The sequence below is a fragment of the Venturia canescens genome, chromosome 11 (genome assembly GCF_019457755.1).
Source record: "Venturia canescens isolate UGA chromosome 11, ASM1945775v1, whole genome shotgun sequence".
NCBI classification, from domain to species: domain Eukaryota; kingdom Metazoa; phylum Arthropoda; class Insecta; order Hymenoptera; family Ichneumonidae; genus Venturia; species Venturia canescens.
In genome coordinates, this window is record NC_057431.1 from 16,375,511 (window position 1) to 16,394,971 (window position 19,461).

Below are 19,461 nucleotides of genomic sequence, written 5' to 3' on the forward strand. Positions count from 1 at the left end.
ATTTTTTATTATTGATTATTATTTATAATCCATTTCCAAATCCTATAATTCATGTATAATTTTTATTATTTGTAGATATCCATATTCCATAATCAAAAAAAGGAAGTACTAATACCTGGCATGCATGTCAATACACAGAATTTTCCAAATTTGCAAGTATTTGCTGCGATTTATTCATCTAAATTTTGGTACAGACAGAAAAAATTACCACCGATTCATAAAATTTATTATGCCAAATCTAAAAGGAAAAAAGACAGCGCACTTGAAAGTGAACAGAACGCATAATTGTTTCATGTATCTCATTCATATATTACAGTTGGAACCAAAAAGTGAAAAGATTGGCACACCTACCGCTTCGCAGGAATATCAAAGTTCATAGGTATTCGCTGCGTACCAGTAATACAAACTTTGGTGCTATGGGGCAAAAAACTTTAAAATTACCCGAACCACATTTTTGAAACTTATTATGGCATATTCAATAAATAAAGTGACAGATACGCTGCATGTTGAAGTAAATCAAATAGTGTAAAAAGTGACAGACAGATACGCTGCATGTTGAAGTAAATCAAATAGTGTAATTTAGTATGTCTCCATGGTTATACACAGACAAAATATTTGATCACATCCAGAAATGATCAGGCGTAGACTCACACACATGAATTTTTTAATCCATAATGTCAATCGTAAACATGGTCTGGAAATACTCAATATACGTGTCGCTTCATCATGTTGTCAAACTTAAGATGTGTTCATTGCATTTGGAAGATACAAATTTTGATATCACGAAAAATAAGTAACCAATGACTTATTGAAATGAATTTCCAAATTCATCATGCAACAATTCAAGTGAATATCTATGTATTTACATGGCCCAAAGATTTTTTAAAACTCGTGTTTGTAAACAAGCAATCATGAAAACTTTTTGTTATGAATTTTCCAATTTATTGACATCAATATGAGGAAATAGAAATACGAATGTCACTCGAATTGTCTAGAAAATGGATAGAAATTGGTATGGATACACTGTAAGCTAAGGAGGTGGGAAAAAGGGCCTGGTGAACACGGCCAAACGAAATGAAAGAAAATATGACAACAATACATTGAATTAGACACTTTTACTTGACCGAAGTTTTTCAACATTTATTTGCTTTCATTTACATACAATCACGCATATTTTTTCTATAATGTAATTACACAACATGAAATTTCTGTTTGGAAAGAACGTTTGAGAGGTTATATAATGAGCGAAAGTTTATTTTTCTCACATAACTCCCGTTGAAAATTTTTGAAGAACCAGAACCAGGATTGCAACAAAATTATGTCATAAATAAACGTAAAATATCAAAGAATTTGTACAAGGAGAAATTTCCCAATACTAATATATGTTCTATATAACAAACACTCGCGAACCGATTGCGATGAGCGTAAACTAACCCACATGGTTTTCACAAAACTTACATAACATTTTTTTTTTATAGTCATATAAGAATTTTGAATCGAATTCATACAGCTCGCACTATTTCTCCGAAATTTTATCATTCAGATCGCTGTTGCTATTAATTTGCTCATGCCATCAAAAACTGACAGATGGCGATGTACTATATATCACGTCAAAGTCACTATATGTCTGGTTTTCGTAATACTGTATGACACCACATACCACTATTTTTAATAAAATAAATACATATTTAACACTTTATTAGATGAAAAATATTTTTTTGTCACCCCGCACTTCGTAATGTCGAAAATCCGTTTGTTATAACATCAATAACTGACGGCTGACTGATGGTCTTGTATATATATTCATAAACTGTATTCCGCTGGAACGGTACAGCAAGTGTCCTGACCAATCACAACTCATTATTTCTGTAGCCGGGATCCCGGGACCCGAGCTTCCATAGAAATGGGTTATAGCTGGCATCAAGAGGCCTTTGATGGTGTTCTGTACAGACACAGTAAATCCATAGATGTGTTAGTAACTTTTGCATAATCTTGAGCCCGTGCAAAGTTTTTTCTCAGCAATTACACCACCGATCGTATTGATTTTGGACGCAATCGAAAGAGAATTTCTTAATTAGCTGAAAGTTCAATTTTCAAAGTCGTACATAACTCATAGGCTTCGCAATTAAAGAAAATCACATGCCAATTTTACCCCCACCACCGCGAATCGTTTTATTCAGAGAAAGTATAGTCTCGGCGAGAGCCTCGGGCCAGCAGACGACAGGGCTGTCAATGTACTTGTCCCGAGACTCTACCGAGTCTCTTGATTTCGAATAACTGATAAATACTTGACCTCGAATTGATATAATTCATTTTAGTACTGCACGTAACTTCCGTTATGACTTTTTTTTCATTAACTTTTTTCTTGAAAATAATTATCAAGAATTTCAATTAAAGTTTGCGATTTGTTCGATAAATATTTCAAATTATCAATAAAAACTTGGCCTCCAACTGATATCATACATTTTTGTACTGCATGTAACTTGGATAGTTTATTTTTCAATTTGTCCAATATTTATGAATTTTTTTGAAAATTTTTTATTTTTCTTTACAGAATTTTTTCGATTGTTTTTTATTTTTGTTGAATTTTTTTGAAGTTTTCAATTTTTCGTTTATTATTTGTATAGAATTTTTTTCCTGGTTCTGAATCTTTTTTCTATGTCATCCAGAAACAAGAGACCATCAATGTACTTGTCCCAACCTTTTTTTCCCTAGGGGAAGTTTATGGTTTGATATCACGCCTTTTTTCTCAAAAGTTCCTCATTTATGTTATGACGGTTATAGGATTTTAGTATAAATTTCTATGAATTAATTGCTTAGTACATTTTTATAGATTCCATTCTCATACGAACATTTTTTATGGGATAATCTTTTTCATGAAATTATCAGCAAATAAGGGACCATCAATGTACTTTTCCCAATCTTATTTTCCCTGTGTATGATGTTCGGCTTATAAAGTTGGTTTCCACCATAAAAAACCAATTTTTCGTAAAAATTGTAGTGAAAATATTTCGTCATAAGTCTGCCCTTGAACTTTGGCGATTTTTTTCCTCATACTCTAATATGTTATGCCTATTAAGAACTCAACAACATGGAGGAATCCGGGATGAGGCCCGAGAAATGAATTTCGGTTTATAATGTTGGTTTCCACGTAAAAGACCAATTTTTCTTCAAAATTGTACTGAAAATATTTCGGCACTGGTTTGGTCGTGGACTTTGGTGATTTTTCTCCTTGTCTTCTAATATGTTTTGTCTATTGGGAATCCAAGAGCATGAAGAAATACGTGTTGTGGGCCATAATATGATTTTCGGCTTATAACGTTGGTTTCCACGAAATAAGATCTATTTTTCGTCAAAATTGTACTGGAAATATTTCGTCACAAGTCTGTCTTTGCACTTTGGCTTTTTTTTTCTTCTACTCTAATATGCTATGCTTATTGGGAACCCAAGAGAATGGTAGAAAGCGGGTTGGGGGCCGAGATATGATTTTCAGCTTATAACGTTGGTTTCCGCGACAAAAGATCTATTTTTCGTCAAAATTGTACTGGAAATATTTCGTCTCCTGTCTGTCCTTGGCCTTTCGCGATTTTTTCCAAGTCTTCATACCAAGAAAGAACTGATGTAAAGATTTCCTTAATAGAACAGATTTTATTTATCCCTGTTCTTTAAAATTCAAATGAAAGATAGATCAAATTCATAACACGAAAAATCCAACGGATTTGCCCACTTTAAATGTCGCTTTTGCATTCTGAATCTAGAGATTTCATTTCATCCAAAACGTGCCCTCAATGAAATATATTTCCAAAGTTTGCAAGTGGCCGCTGAGGTCCAATTATCCACAATTTGATAGTTGCTGAAAAAAAGTACCCGAAAACTTCTAACATTTATTATGCCAGAACTCAAAGCAGCAAAAAAACTAAGCGAACTTAATTCAACAGAGCAACAGAATTCAAAGACGTTTAAGGTACCTGCATTGGTTTTGGAGGAAAACCATTTCAGGACAATTCAGAAATGAATTTAGAAATTCGAAAACTCACAATGGAGTAGAAAAAGGAGAATTGAAGTATTTAGAAAAGCGGAAGACTTTTGTAATGAATTTTCTAGATTACATGAGACGGTTGGAGTAAATGATTTGAATGTTTGGCACACATGCTGCAACACAGAAATTAAAAATTTTGGAAGTATTCGCTGTATATCAGTCATACAAACTTCAATACTATTTGAAAAGGAACACTTAAAAACTTGCATTTACCTTACATATTACCATAATCAAAGATAAGGGGTGATCCGTCGCATATATATTTATCCACAGAAATTTCAGAGTTCGCAGGTATCTGCTGCGGTTCAATGTATCTGCGCAATGAGCTTCGAAGACAGCAATTTCAAATCTATCCATAAATGAGCAACTGAAGACTTTTATAATCAATTTTTTACTTCATATAGATGTTACAGTTAGAGTCAAAATGTAAAATGAATGGCACAGTATTTAAATTGTATAGTTTGCAGATTTTTGCAGTATTTTAATGATCCGAATCTACAGCATTATAATGAAAAGTTGTCAAAAGTCATGATGTTACATTAAAATGACATAGCGCACATTGCATTCAGCAATTCTGTAAGTTTCTGGGGATGTTGGTAGGCATCATATTTGATCGCATCCAAAACTGAGCAACAGTAGACTTATCGGAATGAATTTTTTTTATAATAATTCCATATTTGTAGTTTGCAAAGTGGAAATACTCAACATACATGTCATTTTATAAGTTTTGTTATCAAAATTTGTGTTTGCATACCGCATTCCTAAGATATGGCTTTTCATATCATCAGTAAAAAAAGCATCCATAGGCTTTCTGGAAAAGTTTCCAAATTTATCACTCGTCAGACCTAATGGGAAAAGAATAACTACACACTATACCAAGACCAGATGTTTTTTTGAAAATCTGATTTACAAAATGTGTAATTCAAGATCATGGTCAGAAACCTCTCGAATCATGTTTCCACAATCATCATGAAGGAGTAGAAAATCATAGGACACATATTAGGGAACGAATTAATAATATGAATCGATCCGCTGCAAACTGATGGGGTGGAAACAAGGATCGGAGAGGGCAGAGCCAAACTGAATATCAAGCAAAATATGGGGATGTTTAAAAATAATGACGACATAAGAAATAAATTAGAAAACATTTATTCAATTAAAGTTTCTAATATCATTCTAACAGTTGCGTGTATTTTTGTTCTATTTATTCGTATATATAACCTATGTACACATGATATATAATCACGCCACTGACAATATATTCGCACTGGACAATATTTCTCGTATTCTGGTTTAATTGAAGGATTATTTCAGTTAACACTTATTTCCAATCGAACGAAATGATGAAATCTTGAAAAGTTTCGTTGACATATGCATCGCGCATTTTTTATATTCTTTTTCACACACACATCACAGACTACATTTACGCGGCCGCTTTGATACCGGTTTAATATATCACAAATAACAAAATAAATAGTAATATGCACTTCTTTAGATGACGAAAATTATTTTTTTATTGATCCCGCACGTACTTCGTAATGTCGAAACTCTGTTCATACGATCAAAAACTGACACATGGTTTGTACATTATTATATGTATATCGATCGAATTTATGACTGCTGTTACCAGCTGTGCTGCGCCGTGTGCTACGTTCTGAAGTTGACGTCAGATTTCCAATCATCAACAACTAATTTTTCAACAACCAATGACAACGTTTAAAAATGGATGTCGTCAGATCCAACCAATCAGAAACTCGAGAGCATCAAAGTGCCTTTGATTGTGTTGTAAATATAGACGCATAAATTCTAGAATGTGTTGGTAACTTTTGGATAATCTTGAGCCTGTGCAAAGTTTTTTCTCAGCAATTACGCCACCGATCATGCTGATTGTGGGTAGAATCGAAAGAGAATTTATTAATTAATCTCCAGTTCAATTTTCAAAGCCTCAGATGACTCAGGAGTTTCGTAATTGAACAAAATGACATGCCAATTTTACCCCCACCACCGCGAATCGTTTTATTCAGAGAAAAGATAGTCTCGGCAAGCTCGGGCCAGCAGACGACAGGGCTGTCAATGTACTTGTCCCGAGACTCTACCGAGTCTCTTGAAACGACAAAAAATATTCTTAAATAAGATTTTCTCAAGTTCTCCAATGTTTCTATTGTGATACTTAAAAATAATTTCTCGAATTATTTGCTTCAAGTTTTGTACAATTTATAACAGTTTGATATTCTTCTAATGTTTGAAGTGATACCCTCAATTTTTCAACCATTTCCAACGGTGTCCATAATTTTGTGGGATGAAAATCATTTTCCATAAGGTTTTTCAATATTTTGTATCATTGTGGAATTTTCCCCCGTCATTTATAAATTTTGTTTTTAATAGTTTTGATGAAATCATTGTGAATAAAGAAATATCTTTAAAAAAAACTGAACTGTATCTATTTTTTAAAGTGTTAAAAGAATCAAATAACAAGTAAAAAATAAAAACCGAAAAATCGCGCTTGAAATCATTTTGCAAACCGATGCCTCATTCTTCTTATTTGATTCGAAGGGCTAAATCAATTAAAAAAAAATCCATCTAATTTACGTGCAGCATTAAAATTTATTATATCAATTCGAGGCCAAGTATTTTCCAATAAATTGAAAAAAGTTACCATTTGAGTTACGTGCAGCACTAAAATTTATGATATCAATCGAAGGACAAGTAATTTATGAGTAACTCCAAATTTCAACATTATGGAACTGTTTTAAGAAGCTTTTAAATCCAAAAAAATCACATGCAAGCTAGTCATTTCTTACTCTATGGTGGCAGAGACAATCGATTTTTTTCAGATTTTCAGGAGCTACTGATATTATTCACAATATTCGACGTCGATTGGATCGATAGAAATCATGTTTAAATATGAGTTAAAAGTACTTGTCCGGCCCATCACTTTCCATTAAACTTATTATATTTAAATAAAAATCAGGGCTTTTTTAGAACTGTTGGAGCACAAATATTCATGCAGAGGGAATTTAGAGAATTATCTTCAAGTAATTTTCTCTTAATTGCACTAATTTAATAAGAATGGAAACAAATTGTCCTGTAATATACAAAAGATGTTATTGTGCATCGATAAATAAAAAACATTTTGCACATTAAATATGTTGAAGCTTCCAAAATAACTCCCCAGTTTGTATTGCTATGACGGCAGTTTTTAATTCTCACTTCTTCCAGCGAACGAATTTCATTCGGCATAACTAACCTAAGTCGCATTTCAATAAATTTTTAACCGGATTCTCCCGTACAGTTTCGTTTTTTTATGATTGATTTTTATTTGATTTAAATGAAAAGTGATGGGCCGGACAAGTACTTTTAACTCATATTTAAACATAATTTCTATCGATCCAATCGACGTCGAATATTGTGAATAATATCAGTAGCTCCTGAAAGTCTGAAAAAAATCGATTGTCTCTGCCACCATAGAGTAAGAAATGACTAGCTTGCATATGATTTTTTTGGATTTAAAAGCTTCTTAAAACAGTTCCATAATGTTGAAATTTGGAGTTACTCATAAATTACTTGTCCTTCGATTGATATCATAAATTTTAGTGCTGCACGAAACTCAAATGGTAACTTTTTTCAATTTATTAGAAAATACTTGGCCTCGAATTGATATAATAAATTTTAATGCTGCACGTAAATTAGATGGATTTTTTTTTTAATTGATTTAGCCCTTCGAATCAAATAAGAAGAACGAGGCATCGGTTTCCAAAATGATTTCAAGCGCGATTTTTCGGTTTTTATTTTTTACTTGTTATTTGATTCTTTGAACACTTTAAAAAATAGATACAGTTCAGTTTTTTTTAAAGATAATGCTTTTTCAAGATTTGTGAAATTTTTTTCGAATTGTTCTGTTTTTTTTTATAAAATAATTTTTTTGCCCATTTTTTATAAAAATTTTGTTTTAAAGTTTTTTTCATGGATGGAATTATCAGCAAACGAGGGATCATCAATGTACTTGTCCCAACCTTTTTTTTCGTAGGGGAAGTTTATGGTTTGATATCACGTCTTTTTTCTCAAAATTTCCTTATTTATGTTCAGTTGACTATAGGATTTTAGTTTAAATTTCTATGAATTATTTATGATTTTCGTCTTATAACGTTGGTTTTCACGAAAAAAGACCTATTTTTCGTCAAAATTGTACTGGACATATTTCGTCACAGGTCTGTCCTCGGACTTCGGCGATTTTTTCCCTTGAGTAGTAGGTGGTGCACTATGGCGAGTCCCACTCCTATCCCCACTACTTTCCCCCACTAGGCCGAGCGGCCGGCGTTGTGGGCGAGAGGTTTGCGGGTGTGCGGAGGGGGGATGAGCGTGTCGCCATAGTGCACCATCGTTTTTTCAGGTATATATATATATATATTTTTATTTTATATTTCTGAAAAAATATAAAATAAAAAATCTCTCTCTCTCTCTCTATATTAATTTTATTTTTAAAATGGATAAAAAAAGCAGAAAATAAAAATAAAAAAATAAAAATTAAAAAGAAAAAAATTAAAAATAAAAAATATATATCGAGAAACTTACCAGGGTTTCGTGCCTCTCTCTCTCGCCCCGATCCAGACTCCACGGCGCTGGCTCGCACGCCACTGTTTTTTTCACGCGCACACACACACACACACACACACACACACACACACACACACACGCGCGCGCGCGCGCGCTCACGCACACACACGCTACTCCTCAGGGTCGTCAGGGGCTGCAGCAACGCCGACGAGCCCGTCTTCAGCCCCTTCGTCGTAGCCGCGATAGCCGTCCGGTAACTCGTCCACGAGAACACCCCCGAGCTCCCGGCCGTCCTCGTCAAACAGCTGGATGCTCAGGGGGTGGCGTGTAGGAGGGCTCATGGCCCTAGCCGTAAGAGGCCCCTCGCACAGCGCTTCCATCTCATGGGCCGGATAATGGAAGGCCTCTAAGTAGGCGACGCTGCGGAGGGAACACTCTAGCACGAGCGCCGGTATCGCCTCTAATGCCGCTGACGTGTGGTACAGGCAGTTTAGCTCGTAAAACTCACTGTCACCATGATCCACCAGATGCACCTCGACAAAGTCACCGCTATCACGGTACACGATCTCACCACGGTACGCAATACGCGAGCCCCGCAATACCACCACACAGCACACACCCGGCGTTGCCTCCTCGCGTTGGATGGGCCGGCCCAACCCCCTGTCTATAAATTCACTGTGCATTAAATTTACCACGTGGAGGTACAATTGTTCAAGAGCGTCGGTACGGATGTATAGGGACGCGACGCTCAAGAACCGTATGACGCGGCACGTAAATGAGTGGCACAAAAACTCATAATCCCGGTAGCGCGTATACATTTTTGGCGAAAAAAATAAAAAACTTGTAGAGGAGCGGTATATAAACGAGGCCGGGACGAGATACTCGCGCACGGTTCGGTTGAAGACTGACGGCTAAGACGTTCATGCAAATACGTGCTTATGGTGAGCACATCATTGCAGGGGCAAAAGAAGGACAGGAGGGGTGTAAAACAGCTGACACCTCGGCCCGATGCAGTCATCCTCGTATACGGGGCAAAGGAATCACACATGCCCTCTCGCTCACTCTCGCGCTTAGATAAGACCGTTCGCGAGGCGCGATGCCTCGCGAGAGCTTGAGGTATTCGCTGCTTCATCAAAACTGCACGTGGCTGCAATCTCGACGGCGTACACCCTCTTACTCGCTCTCGTGCTAGCATACGCGTCAACGTATACGCTCTCGCTCGCTCTCTCTCTCGAGATACGGTACCTCGCGCTCACAGTGCACAGCCTCTAAGCAGGCGGGGGAGTACGTCATCGTAGCATTGACCTTAAGTCATAGCATCGCGCTGGTTCTTTAAGCAACAGCCAGCAACGATGGCGTATACCGTCTCCCTCGCTCCAACGTCATGCTACATCCTCTTTCTCTCTCGTGAGGCACAATACTCGAACATTTGAGAGTCGTCGCAATGATAGCGCATGCTATCTCGCTCGCACCCGTGTCGTGATAAAGCCTCTCGTTCGCTCTCTCATGAGATGCGAGGCCCTGCGCTCTCGCGACGCCGTCGTGCAGCGTCATCAGAATTGCACGTGCTTCGGCCGAGCGCTTCAGAGCTGTAACGAGGATAGAGCACAGCCTCTCGCCCGCACCTGGAGACATGATACATTTTCTCGCTCACTCTCTCTCTTGTGAAGCGCACGAGCGCGAGAGCAGCAGCAACAGCATATGCCCTCTCGCTCACACTCGCGACACCGTGCATTCTCTCACTCGCTCTTTCGCTAGATGTAGAGGCACAGTGCTTCAAAGCTGCAGCAGTGATACCATATACCGTCTCGCTCGCTCCAGCGTCATGATATATCCTCTCTCTCTCTCTCTCTCGCTCGTGAGGCCCAATACTCGAGCATTTGAGAGTCGCGGCAATGATAGTGTATGCTATCTCGCTCGCGCCCGTGTCGTGATAAGCCCTCTCACTCGCTCTCTCATGAGATGCGAGGCCCTGCGCTCTCGCGACGCCGTCGTGCAGCGTCATCAAAATTGCACGTGCATCGGCCGAGCGCTCCAGAGCTGTAACGAGGATAGAGCACAGCCTCTCGCCCACACCTGGAGACATGATACATTTTCTCGCTCACTCTCTCTCTTGTGAAGCGCACGAGCGCGAGAGCAGCAGCAACAGCATATGCCCTCTCGCTCACACTCGAGACACCGCGCATTCTCTCGCTCGCTCTTTCGCTAGATGTAGAGGCACAGTGCTTCAAAGCTGCAGCAGTGATACCATATACTGTCTCGCTCGCTCCAGCGTCATGATATATCCTCTCTCTCTCTCTCTCGCTCGTGAGACCCAATACTCGAGCATTTGAGAGTCGCGGCAATGATAGTGTATGCTATCTCGCTCGCGCCCGTGCCGTGATAAGCCCTCTCACTCGCTCTCTCATGAGATGCGAGGCCCTGCGCTCTCGCGACGCCGTCGTGCAGCGTCATCAGAATTGCACGTTCATCGGCCGAGCGCTCCAGAGCTGTAACGAGGATAGAGCACAGCCTCTCGCCCGCACCTGGAGACATGATACATTTTCTCGCTCACTTTCTCTCTTGTGAAGCGCACGAGCGCGAGAGCAGCAGCAACAGCATATGCCCTCTCGCTCACACTCGCGACACCGTGCATTCTCTCACTCGCTCTTTCGCTAGATGTAGAGGCACAGTGCTTCAAAGATGCAGCAGTGATACCATATACAGTCTCGCTCGCTCTCATCACACTGATCCTTTAGCGAGCAAACCTCTCTCTCGCTTTCCCGTGAGACGCGATGTTTTATACAGAGCTGTCAAAACGACGCATACGGCTGCAGCCTCTTGATACCTCTAAACAAACCCCACCGATATATATTCTTTATTATATGCTATTTTTGCGGATTCAACCGATTCACTTATGAAGGGCGTATCTCCGGGAGCTAAAGACACAGCTCGGTCTTCGGGAGAAGATGCTATACAGGAGATGGAGCAATATGCTCGGAAATATGCTTGCACAGGCATAAACAAAGCTGTCTCACTCGTGCGCGTGCTTTTTCACGCAAACACCGGGGACCATGCAGAGTACTGTAAAACTTCAGCGACTGCTCCTTTGCCGTCTTGAAAAAAAAAATATCGCTAGCATTTTAATTATGATTCACACCTATCTTCTCGCTCGAGATATGTCAGTAGCGATTCAACCGTCATATAGAGCGGTATTTAACGATTACCCCTTACAATGTCGGATGAATCAGTGCGTTCTTGTATTTTGGGTCTTTTACGTCTAACAAAACCGCATAGCGCTCAGCTGAGACGTCGGTGTAATGATCTATGGTGTTACGAGCTGCTGTGTTTATCGGGTGATCGACTCGTGAACAGACTTAAATACGTGATCTGGTGGGCCCCTTTACGCGCTCTAGTGGTGGCCTATAACAGAGGCATATTAAGTGGTCAACGAGTGCTGGGTGTTGTGTATGAAGAGTTACAGCGCCGCGGTGTTTTAGAAGCTCCCCGCGTAAGAGGCCTTGTCGATGAAATCAGATGTAAGTACCATTAGCTCGATAAATCACTGTTGTTGGCGGTTAGCAATACAGCAGTTATTTTCACCATAGGCCATCGGCAGTTTTACGATGCGGTGAGCGACGAAGAAGAAGAAGAAGAAGAAGAGGCTCTCGCTGAGGCGACGAGAGCTGTGGAGGAAGCAGAGCATCAAACCGCCCTCTACCATGCGTATTCAGCTCTGTTTTGACATTATTATCCTCTATTTTCGTTTTTAGACATAAAAACTACTGGGGCGGTATTTTTTTCAGAACCGCAGTATGAGGAGAGGGCTGAGGAAGAGCCTAGGGCGAGCACCTCGGCAGCATCGGCCGAACCGATACCGCTGCAACCCGAGTCTGATGACGACGAGGCGTCGACTATTCTCAACCCCTCCTTGATGTTTAGCGATCGGTCTGATATACTGGGTAAGTATAGTCCTACAATGATAATAAAATAAAAATAAACCGCGTTAATAAACAGAAATTATGAAATAACCCAAACAGCTGTGTACCGGCAAGCCAGAGCAAACGATGACGACGGAGCGATAGCGGGTCCATCGTATCACCACCATCGTCAGCAGGAAGATGACGTCGTACAGCCCGAGAATCAGCTGGGGGTGTATCCGATGGATGCTCGACAGGAGGAGGAGGAGGAGGAGGAGGAGGAGGAGGAGGAGGGGGAACGTCTAAACGAGGAGCGATTAGAAGCTAGACGCTTCGGCCTATGGTTTCAAGAGCTGATGGAGTGTGATTCAGGTAAAGAAATAATATCGTCTTCTCTCTCTTTCTCCCTCACTCGCGCGCTTTCTCTCTCTTTATCTCTAGCCCTTGCGGTATATATAGGATATGTTTAAAAAGGCTTTATTATATTTACCACAGGGTACTCGTCAGCTGACTCGTCAGCTATCTCGTTATAGGCGTACCGCGATTAGTACGAGGTACACTAAAGTTACAATATGCCTTTTTATCGACGATCTCTACTCTATAACTCACGCCTTTGTTTGATTACAGATATACAAACGGACGGGGGAAGAACACGCAATATATAGGGGAACGAGGCTTTCGGGGATGCGCAACCCCCGGGAGGGCGGATCATCATCACGCACGATACAGCCCGTTATTTCAAACGTTTTCAACTACGTGGTCGGGAGATAATATTGCGTATCCGCCAGCCTCACGCTGGCGCAAACGTGACAACATGGCTTGAAGGAGCATTCCGCGATCTTCTGACGCATCTCACGAGTCACTCTGAGAGTGGTGACTACGCGGGGATCTCGTTCTCCGCGAGCTGCTTAGCGCACGGCCCCGTCTGGCTTTCATTCCGTCCTGTCCGCGCCTATACATTTGTAGATATCTGGCAATTAATAACAAACATAGCTCAAAGTGCAGCGTCTCTGGATATTAATGATTCTTTCCATATAAAAGTATGTATCGTTAAAGGTTTGGAGGGTAGGGGGCGAAAAGGTTTGACACACGAGGGCGTTGGTAAAAAATCAATTTTAACGATTCGAAATACCGACAATCTGTGTCTACCGCGCTCGTTAGTAACAGCACGCGCGTACGCGGAAAGGGGTGAGATACGCTCGGGGGCTCTGCATTCTGGATGGCAGCGTATACGACAGATTAACGGGTCACTTCAAAAAGAGGCGGCGCTTGAGCTCACGAGAAGCGCAAATGTTGTTATACAGCACGCTGGCTGCGGTATGCGCGAAATTGCTATATACCAGAATTATTTGGCTCGCGAGGGGTTAGCTATCGTGGTTTTCGAGTTTTTGACTTTGGGGTGACGCGAAAGACCGGTGTTTGACGGTACACAGACGGTTATGGATACAGTAGGCTCAGTCCGGCACACGTTATACATTCTGTATTATGAGCGGTCGCATCATTTCCAGCCTATCTTGAATCTGCGTGGTGCTGTAGGCAGCTTAAACTTCTGCGCAATCTGTAACGCCCGTTCTCGTCGGGATCATAGATGTTTAAAAAAGAAATGCCCTCGCTGCCTTCAAGCACCGCCCTGCGCTCTGGGAGCAGCTGCCGCGATCAGATGCGAGACATGTAACCGCGATTTTTTTGGGGAGCAATGTTTAGAAAATCACAGGGCTATTACCATCCGTCGTAAACACAGGGTAAACACTGTTTGCGAGTCTCTTCAGCGGTGCCGTAACTGCTTTCGCGCGATAAGACCTTTAGAGAAAAAGACGCATGTGTGCGGGGAGGGTTTCTGTATAACGTGTAAATCGCGGCACCCCTATAATCGCCTGTGCTATATGAGGCCTATTCGCGTCGATGAGAGGCCAAAAGAGAACATATTCATATTCTATGATTTTGAAACGCAGCAGTGTACCCCTGTAAAAGGTGATCCTACAACGCGCGTTCACGAACCGAATCTTTGCGTAGCTCAACGTGTCTGCACCAAGTGCTGCGATAATGCTTCTATAGACGAGCCGTGCGAGCATTGCGGGGATCACGAGTTTCTATTTAGGACGAACCCTGTGTGTCAACTTGTGGAGTTAGCCATACAGAGTATGCCGAACTTCTCTCACGTATTTTTAATAGCCCATAACGCCGGTGGTTTTGACGCCCAGATTATCCTGCGCTACTTCATCGAGGAGAAAAAAACGCAGCTCCCGTCTTTAATAATGAACGGCACTAAAATCATCACAATGCGCGTTGGCAAACTCGTGTTTCTCGACAGCTTGAACTACTTTCACATGCCTCTGAGTGCACTGCCTAAATCTTTCGGTCTAAAAACTGCTCTCGCCAAAGGATCTTTTCCGCATCTGTTCAATAGACCCGAGAATCAAAATTATATTGGGCCGATGCCGCCCGCAGCCGATTACTCTCCCGACACTATGCGCCCGGAGGAACGCGAGCGTTTTTTTTGCATGGTATAACGAGTTAAAGAATGCCTCTTATGTATTTAACTTTTCAAACGAGCTCATAACCTATTGTAAAAACGACGTTACGATATTGAGACAGGCCTGTGTGGTTTTCCGGAAAATGTTCAAGGACAGCGGACGCGTTTGCCCGTTTAGCGAAAACACAACAATCGCGTCCGCCTGCTTCCAAATCTTTCGAAAAAATTTTTTAAAACCTAACACGATCGGTATTATACCTACGGGTGGTTACAGATGGGCTCACAATCAGTCAAAAAAAGCGATCTCGTGGCTCGTGTGGATGGAGCATTCTTTAAATCGTCGTATCATTCACGCAGGACGCTCGCGCGAGTTTAAATTGCCTCAAAATTTATTAGTAGACGGTTACTACGAAACACCTGATTCAGCCCACGTGTTACAGTTTCACGGTTGCTATTGGCACGGGTGTTTGAGCTGTTTCACTGTAAACAGAGACCGTGTACAAAGCGACGGTGATACACTGAACGAGCGTCTCGAGAGAACAAACGCTATATCGCAGAGAATCCGCTCAAGCGGCTACACGTTAACCGAGATTTGGGAGTGCGCGTATAACCGGATGATAAAAACAGATTTAGAGATGAGCGCTTTTGTGAGTGATCACCCTCTGGTTCGAGCGGAGCCTCTCAATCCGCGCGATGCTTTTTTCGGTGGTCGCACGGAAAACATGGTCACTCTGTACGACGTGAAAGACGGGGAGCAGATACGATATGTTGACGTTTGCTCTTTGTACCCATACATCTGCAGGTGCCGAACATGCTGACAGGTCCCGAAAATAATATCAGTCTTTCCCGCGTCGAGGGCCTTGTTAAATGTACAGTGCTTCCACCGCAAAATCTTTATCATCCGGTGCTGCCGGTGCGAATGCATCAGCGCCTGTTATTCGGGTTATGTCGTAGCTGCTGCGAAACAATGAACCAGGACGCGTGTCCTCATGAAGACCCCGCGGAGCGTGTGTTTAGCGGTACTTGGGTAGTGGATGAATTGCGAAAAGCTATTGCGTGCGGGTATAAAATATTAACCGTGAGCGAGATTTGGCAGTATAATATAACGCAGTACAACCGCGATACACAGAAGGGGGGCCTTTTCACCGGGTACATAAACACTTTTCTTAAAATCAAACAAGAGGCTAGCGGTTGGCCCAAGGGTTATGCAGATGACGAGGCTGCCCAAGAGCGTTATATAACTGCTTTTAAGACAGCCGAAGGGGTTCAGCTGGAGCGGGGTGCGGTAGCGAAAAACCCGGGGCTGCGCTCGGTAGCCAAACTTTGTCTTAACTCCTTTTGGGGTAAATTTGGACAACGCGAAAATTTACCACAAACAGAAATAGTGTCGACACGCGAAAAACTTATGGAGCTGCTAAATAGCCCCGAGCACGAGATCACTGGTATGCTACCTGTTAACAACCAGGTGCTGTATGTTAATTATACGAAAACCGATGATGCTGTAATACCGTCTAATATAGCAAATACTGTCATAGCTGCATACACCACAGCCCAAGCCCGTTTAAAACTTTACACCTATCTCGAACCGCTGGGTAAGCGTGCTCTGTACTGCGACACCGATTCCGTTATTTATGTCACGAGAAAAGAGCCTGGAGAGTATGAACCGCCAACGGGTCAATTGCTAGGGGATTTAACCGACGAGCTAAGCTCTTACGGCGAGGGCAGTTACATTAAGTCTTTCATCTCAGGCGGCCCTAAATTTTATTCTTTCATAGTTAATACGCCGAGCGGCGCGGAAAGCGAGGTTTGCAAGGTTAAAGGCATAACGCAAGGTTAAGGCATTTATAATAGGTGAGAGAGAAAATCCTGTTGTACTACAGTTTGATTCAATACGTCGTACACCGTTCCACCAGGTTGTCACACGACCCGAAAAGAAATCGTGCATGCCTCTGAGCGTCAAGCGAAGACGTGATGGCGAATACGGCTCGCTCCCTTACGGCTACAAATAACCGTTTATAAAAACTCTCGCTTTAAACATTGTTAAGCAGCGTTGTAAAATATCTATGTTATTACTGTAAAATATTTATACTGTTACCGGAAAATAAAAGCTCTATACATGTTTCAACTGCTCGAATTCTTTATATTATACTGCCCCGCAGGAAACGTGGTCATTCGCGCAGATGGATGTACGGTGGAAGCATCCCTGGACCTCAATTATCTGTGGTCCCACAGGCTGCGGTAAAACGTACTTTGTAAAAAAGTTTTTAAAGTTTATTTCACGGATGAACAGTGAGCCGTTTGAGAGAGTCATTTTCTATTACTCCGAGTGGCAGTCAGCGTACACGGAGTATGGTGAATCAATAGAGTTCCACGAGGGGCTACCTCAGAGTGCCGATTATGCTAACGACCCTCGCGCAAAACTTCTCATAATCGATGATTTGATGCGCGAGGCGTCTAACAACAATGTTGTGGATCTTTTCACCAAAGGCAGCCATCATAAAAATCTGAGCGTTATTTTTATTACCCAGAACTTATTCCATCAAGGACACGGCCAGCGAGATATCTCGCTGAATGCCAACTATATAGTGATTTTCAAAAATCCCCGTGATCGTGCTCAAATTCAGCATCTCGCGCGACAGGTGTATCCTGAAAATCCGCGTTTCCTACAGGAGGCGTACCACGACGCAACAGCCAAGCCGCACGGTTATTTGCTACTCGACCTGAAACAATCGACGCCTGACAACTGTAGATTCCGTACCTGTATTTTTCCCGACGACCCCCATCATTTTGTCTACGTACCGCGGAAAAAGTTTAAAAGCGGATGCAATGCTGGTGAATTACCAGTTCAGCGCATGTCATGGCGCCCAAAGGGCTATCGCACTGTGATAAATGCATGATCGTTTTGAGCGCACTTCAGCGAGCTAACAAGATAACGCAAGGACCCAGCACCGGTGGAAACACCTCCCACCCTTATTATTGTATTGGTCTATGCGTGTGGTATATTCTTAAAGGCACCGCTACCCCCCATCCCTATAGGTCGAAAAAATCGGCTAAAAGGGGTGATACGTCGAGAGGTTAGACAGTTTGACACGCGTAATGGAGCGAAACGGTGCACCGCTCTGTAAAAAGCACGTGACGATACTACGGGCTCTTCAGTATCTCAATAAAGAGCAGCGCGAGGCTGTCCTGCGTAAAGCGGACCCAAGCATCGTCCGCTGTATCTGCGAGTGTGCCTTGAACGTTCTTTGCGGTAACGTTCCTTTGAAGGCTGATCAGCGAAAAAAGCTACGACGACACGCTCCCGCTCTCCGTCGTTTAGCCGCGAAAAAAGGCTGCTGGAAACGTAAAAAACGTTTTGTTATCCAGAGCGGCGGGTTTCTACCGCTCCTACTAGCACCGATACTAGGCACTGTTCTATCGAGCCTGATTGGCGGACGGGGATGATGGAGCACGCGAGAAAAATGGTTCTTATCCCTGAGGAGCATGTGGCACAGCTGGGCATGCAAAACCAGAGACAGCCAACGGCCGGCTGGAACGCCTCGGCACAACCGCCACAATCTACTGATACCGTATTATCCAGACTGGACGCGGAGATGAATGAAATTTTGAACTCTAATACCTACAAGAATGAGAGGGAAAAATGGACAGCGTACCTGGTTGTGCTACAGCGTTATCTCCATTTTTCTGATGACGAGAGAGCTCGACAACACAGCGATCTTATGAAGAACGACCATGCAACGACGCCTAATTATGATAAAAGTGAAAAAGGAGAAACTCGTAACGGCATGAACGACTCCGTCATAATTGAAAGCATACCAGCCAAATATCGCACTAAAGCGAAGTTGCTGCTCCGCCGTTTACATGACGCGCCACGCAGCAATTTTTCTTGGGATTCCGGAGGAGTCGTATCGATTGAGGGTAGCCCGATTCAGGGCTCGAATATTGTTGATCTTGTGAACGACGCCATGAGAGCTAGAAAAATATCTAAACCGGCGGGGCGTGGTGCTTTCGCTAAATTTCTGAGAGCAATACAAACACCAAATTTCTCGTCAACATTGTACAGAAAACATTCCGTCACAGGTCTGTCCATGGAGTTGGGCTATTTTTTTTCTTCTACTCTAATTTGCTATGCTTATTGGGAACCCAAGAGAATGGTAGAAAGCGGGTTGGGGGCCGAGATATGATTTTCGGCTTATAACGTTGGTTTCCACGAAAAAGGACCTATTTTTCGTCAAAATTGTACTGGAAATATTTCGGCACTGGTTTCTTCTTCCACGTTGGTGATTTTCCCCCTTATCTTCTAATATGTTTTGTGTAATAGGAACCCAAGAGAGTGAAGAAATGCGTCTCGTGGGCTGTAATATGATTTTCGGCTTATAACGTTGGTTTCCGCGACAAAAGATCTATTTTTCGTCAAAATTGTACTGAAAATATTTCGTCACCTGTCTGTCCTTGGCCTTTGGCGATTTTTTCCAAGTCTTCATACCAAGAAAGAA

At 41.9% G+C, this 19,461-nt stretch overlaps 1 protein-coding gene across 1 annotated transcript; it reads left to right on the forward strand.

The window, feature by feature from the left end:
* The first annotated feature begins 14,375 nt into the window (after nucleotides 1–14,375).
* On the forward strand, nucleotides 14,376–16,974 carry LOC122417789 (uncharacterized). Its single transcript, XM_043431587.1, has 4 exons — nucleotides 14,376–14,996; nucleotides 15,118–15,612; nucleotides 15,768–16,778; nucleotides 16,879–16,974. Exons 1-4 carry the CDS (start codon nucleotides 14,376–14,378, stop codon nucleotides 16,972–16,974), a joined length of 2,223 nt encoding a protein of 740 aa, XP_043287522.1.
* The last annotated feature ends 2,487 nt before the right edge of the window (nucleotides 16,975–19,461 follow it).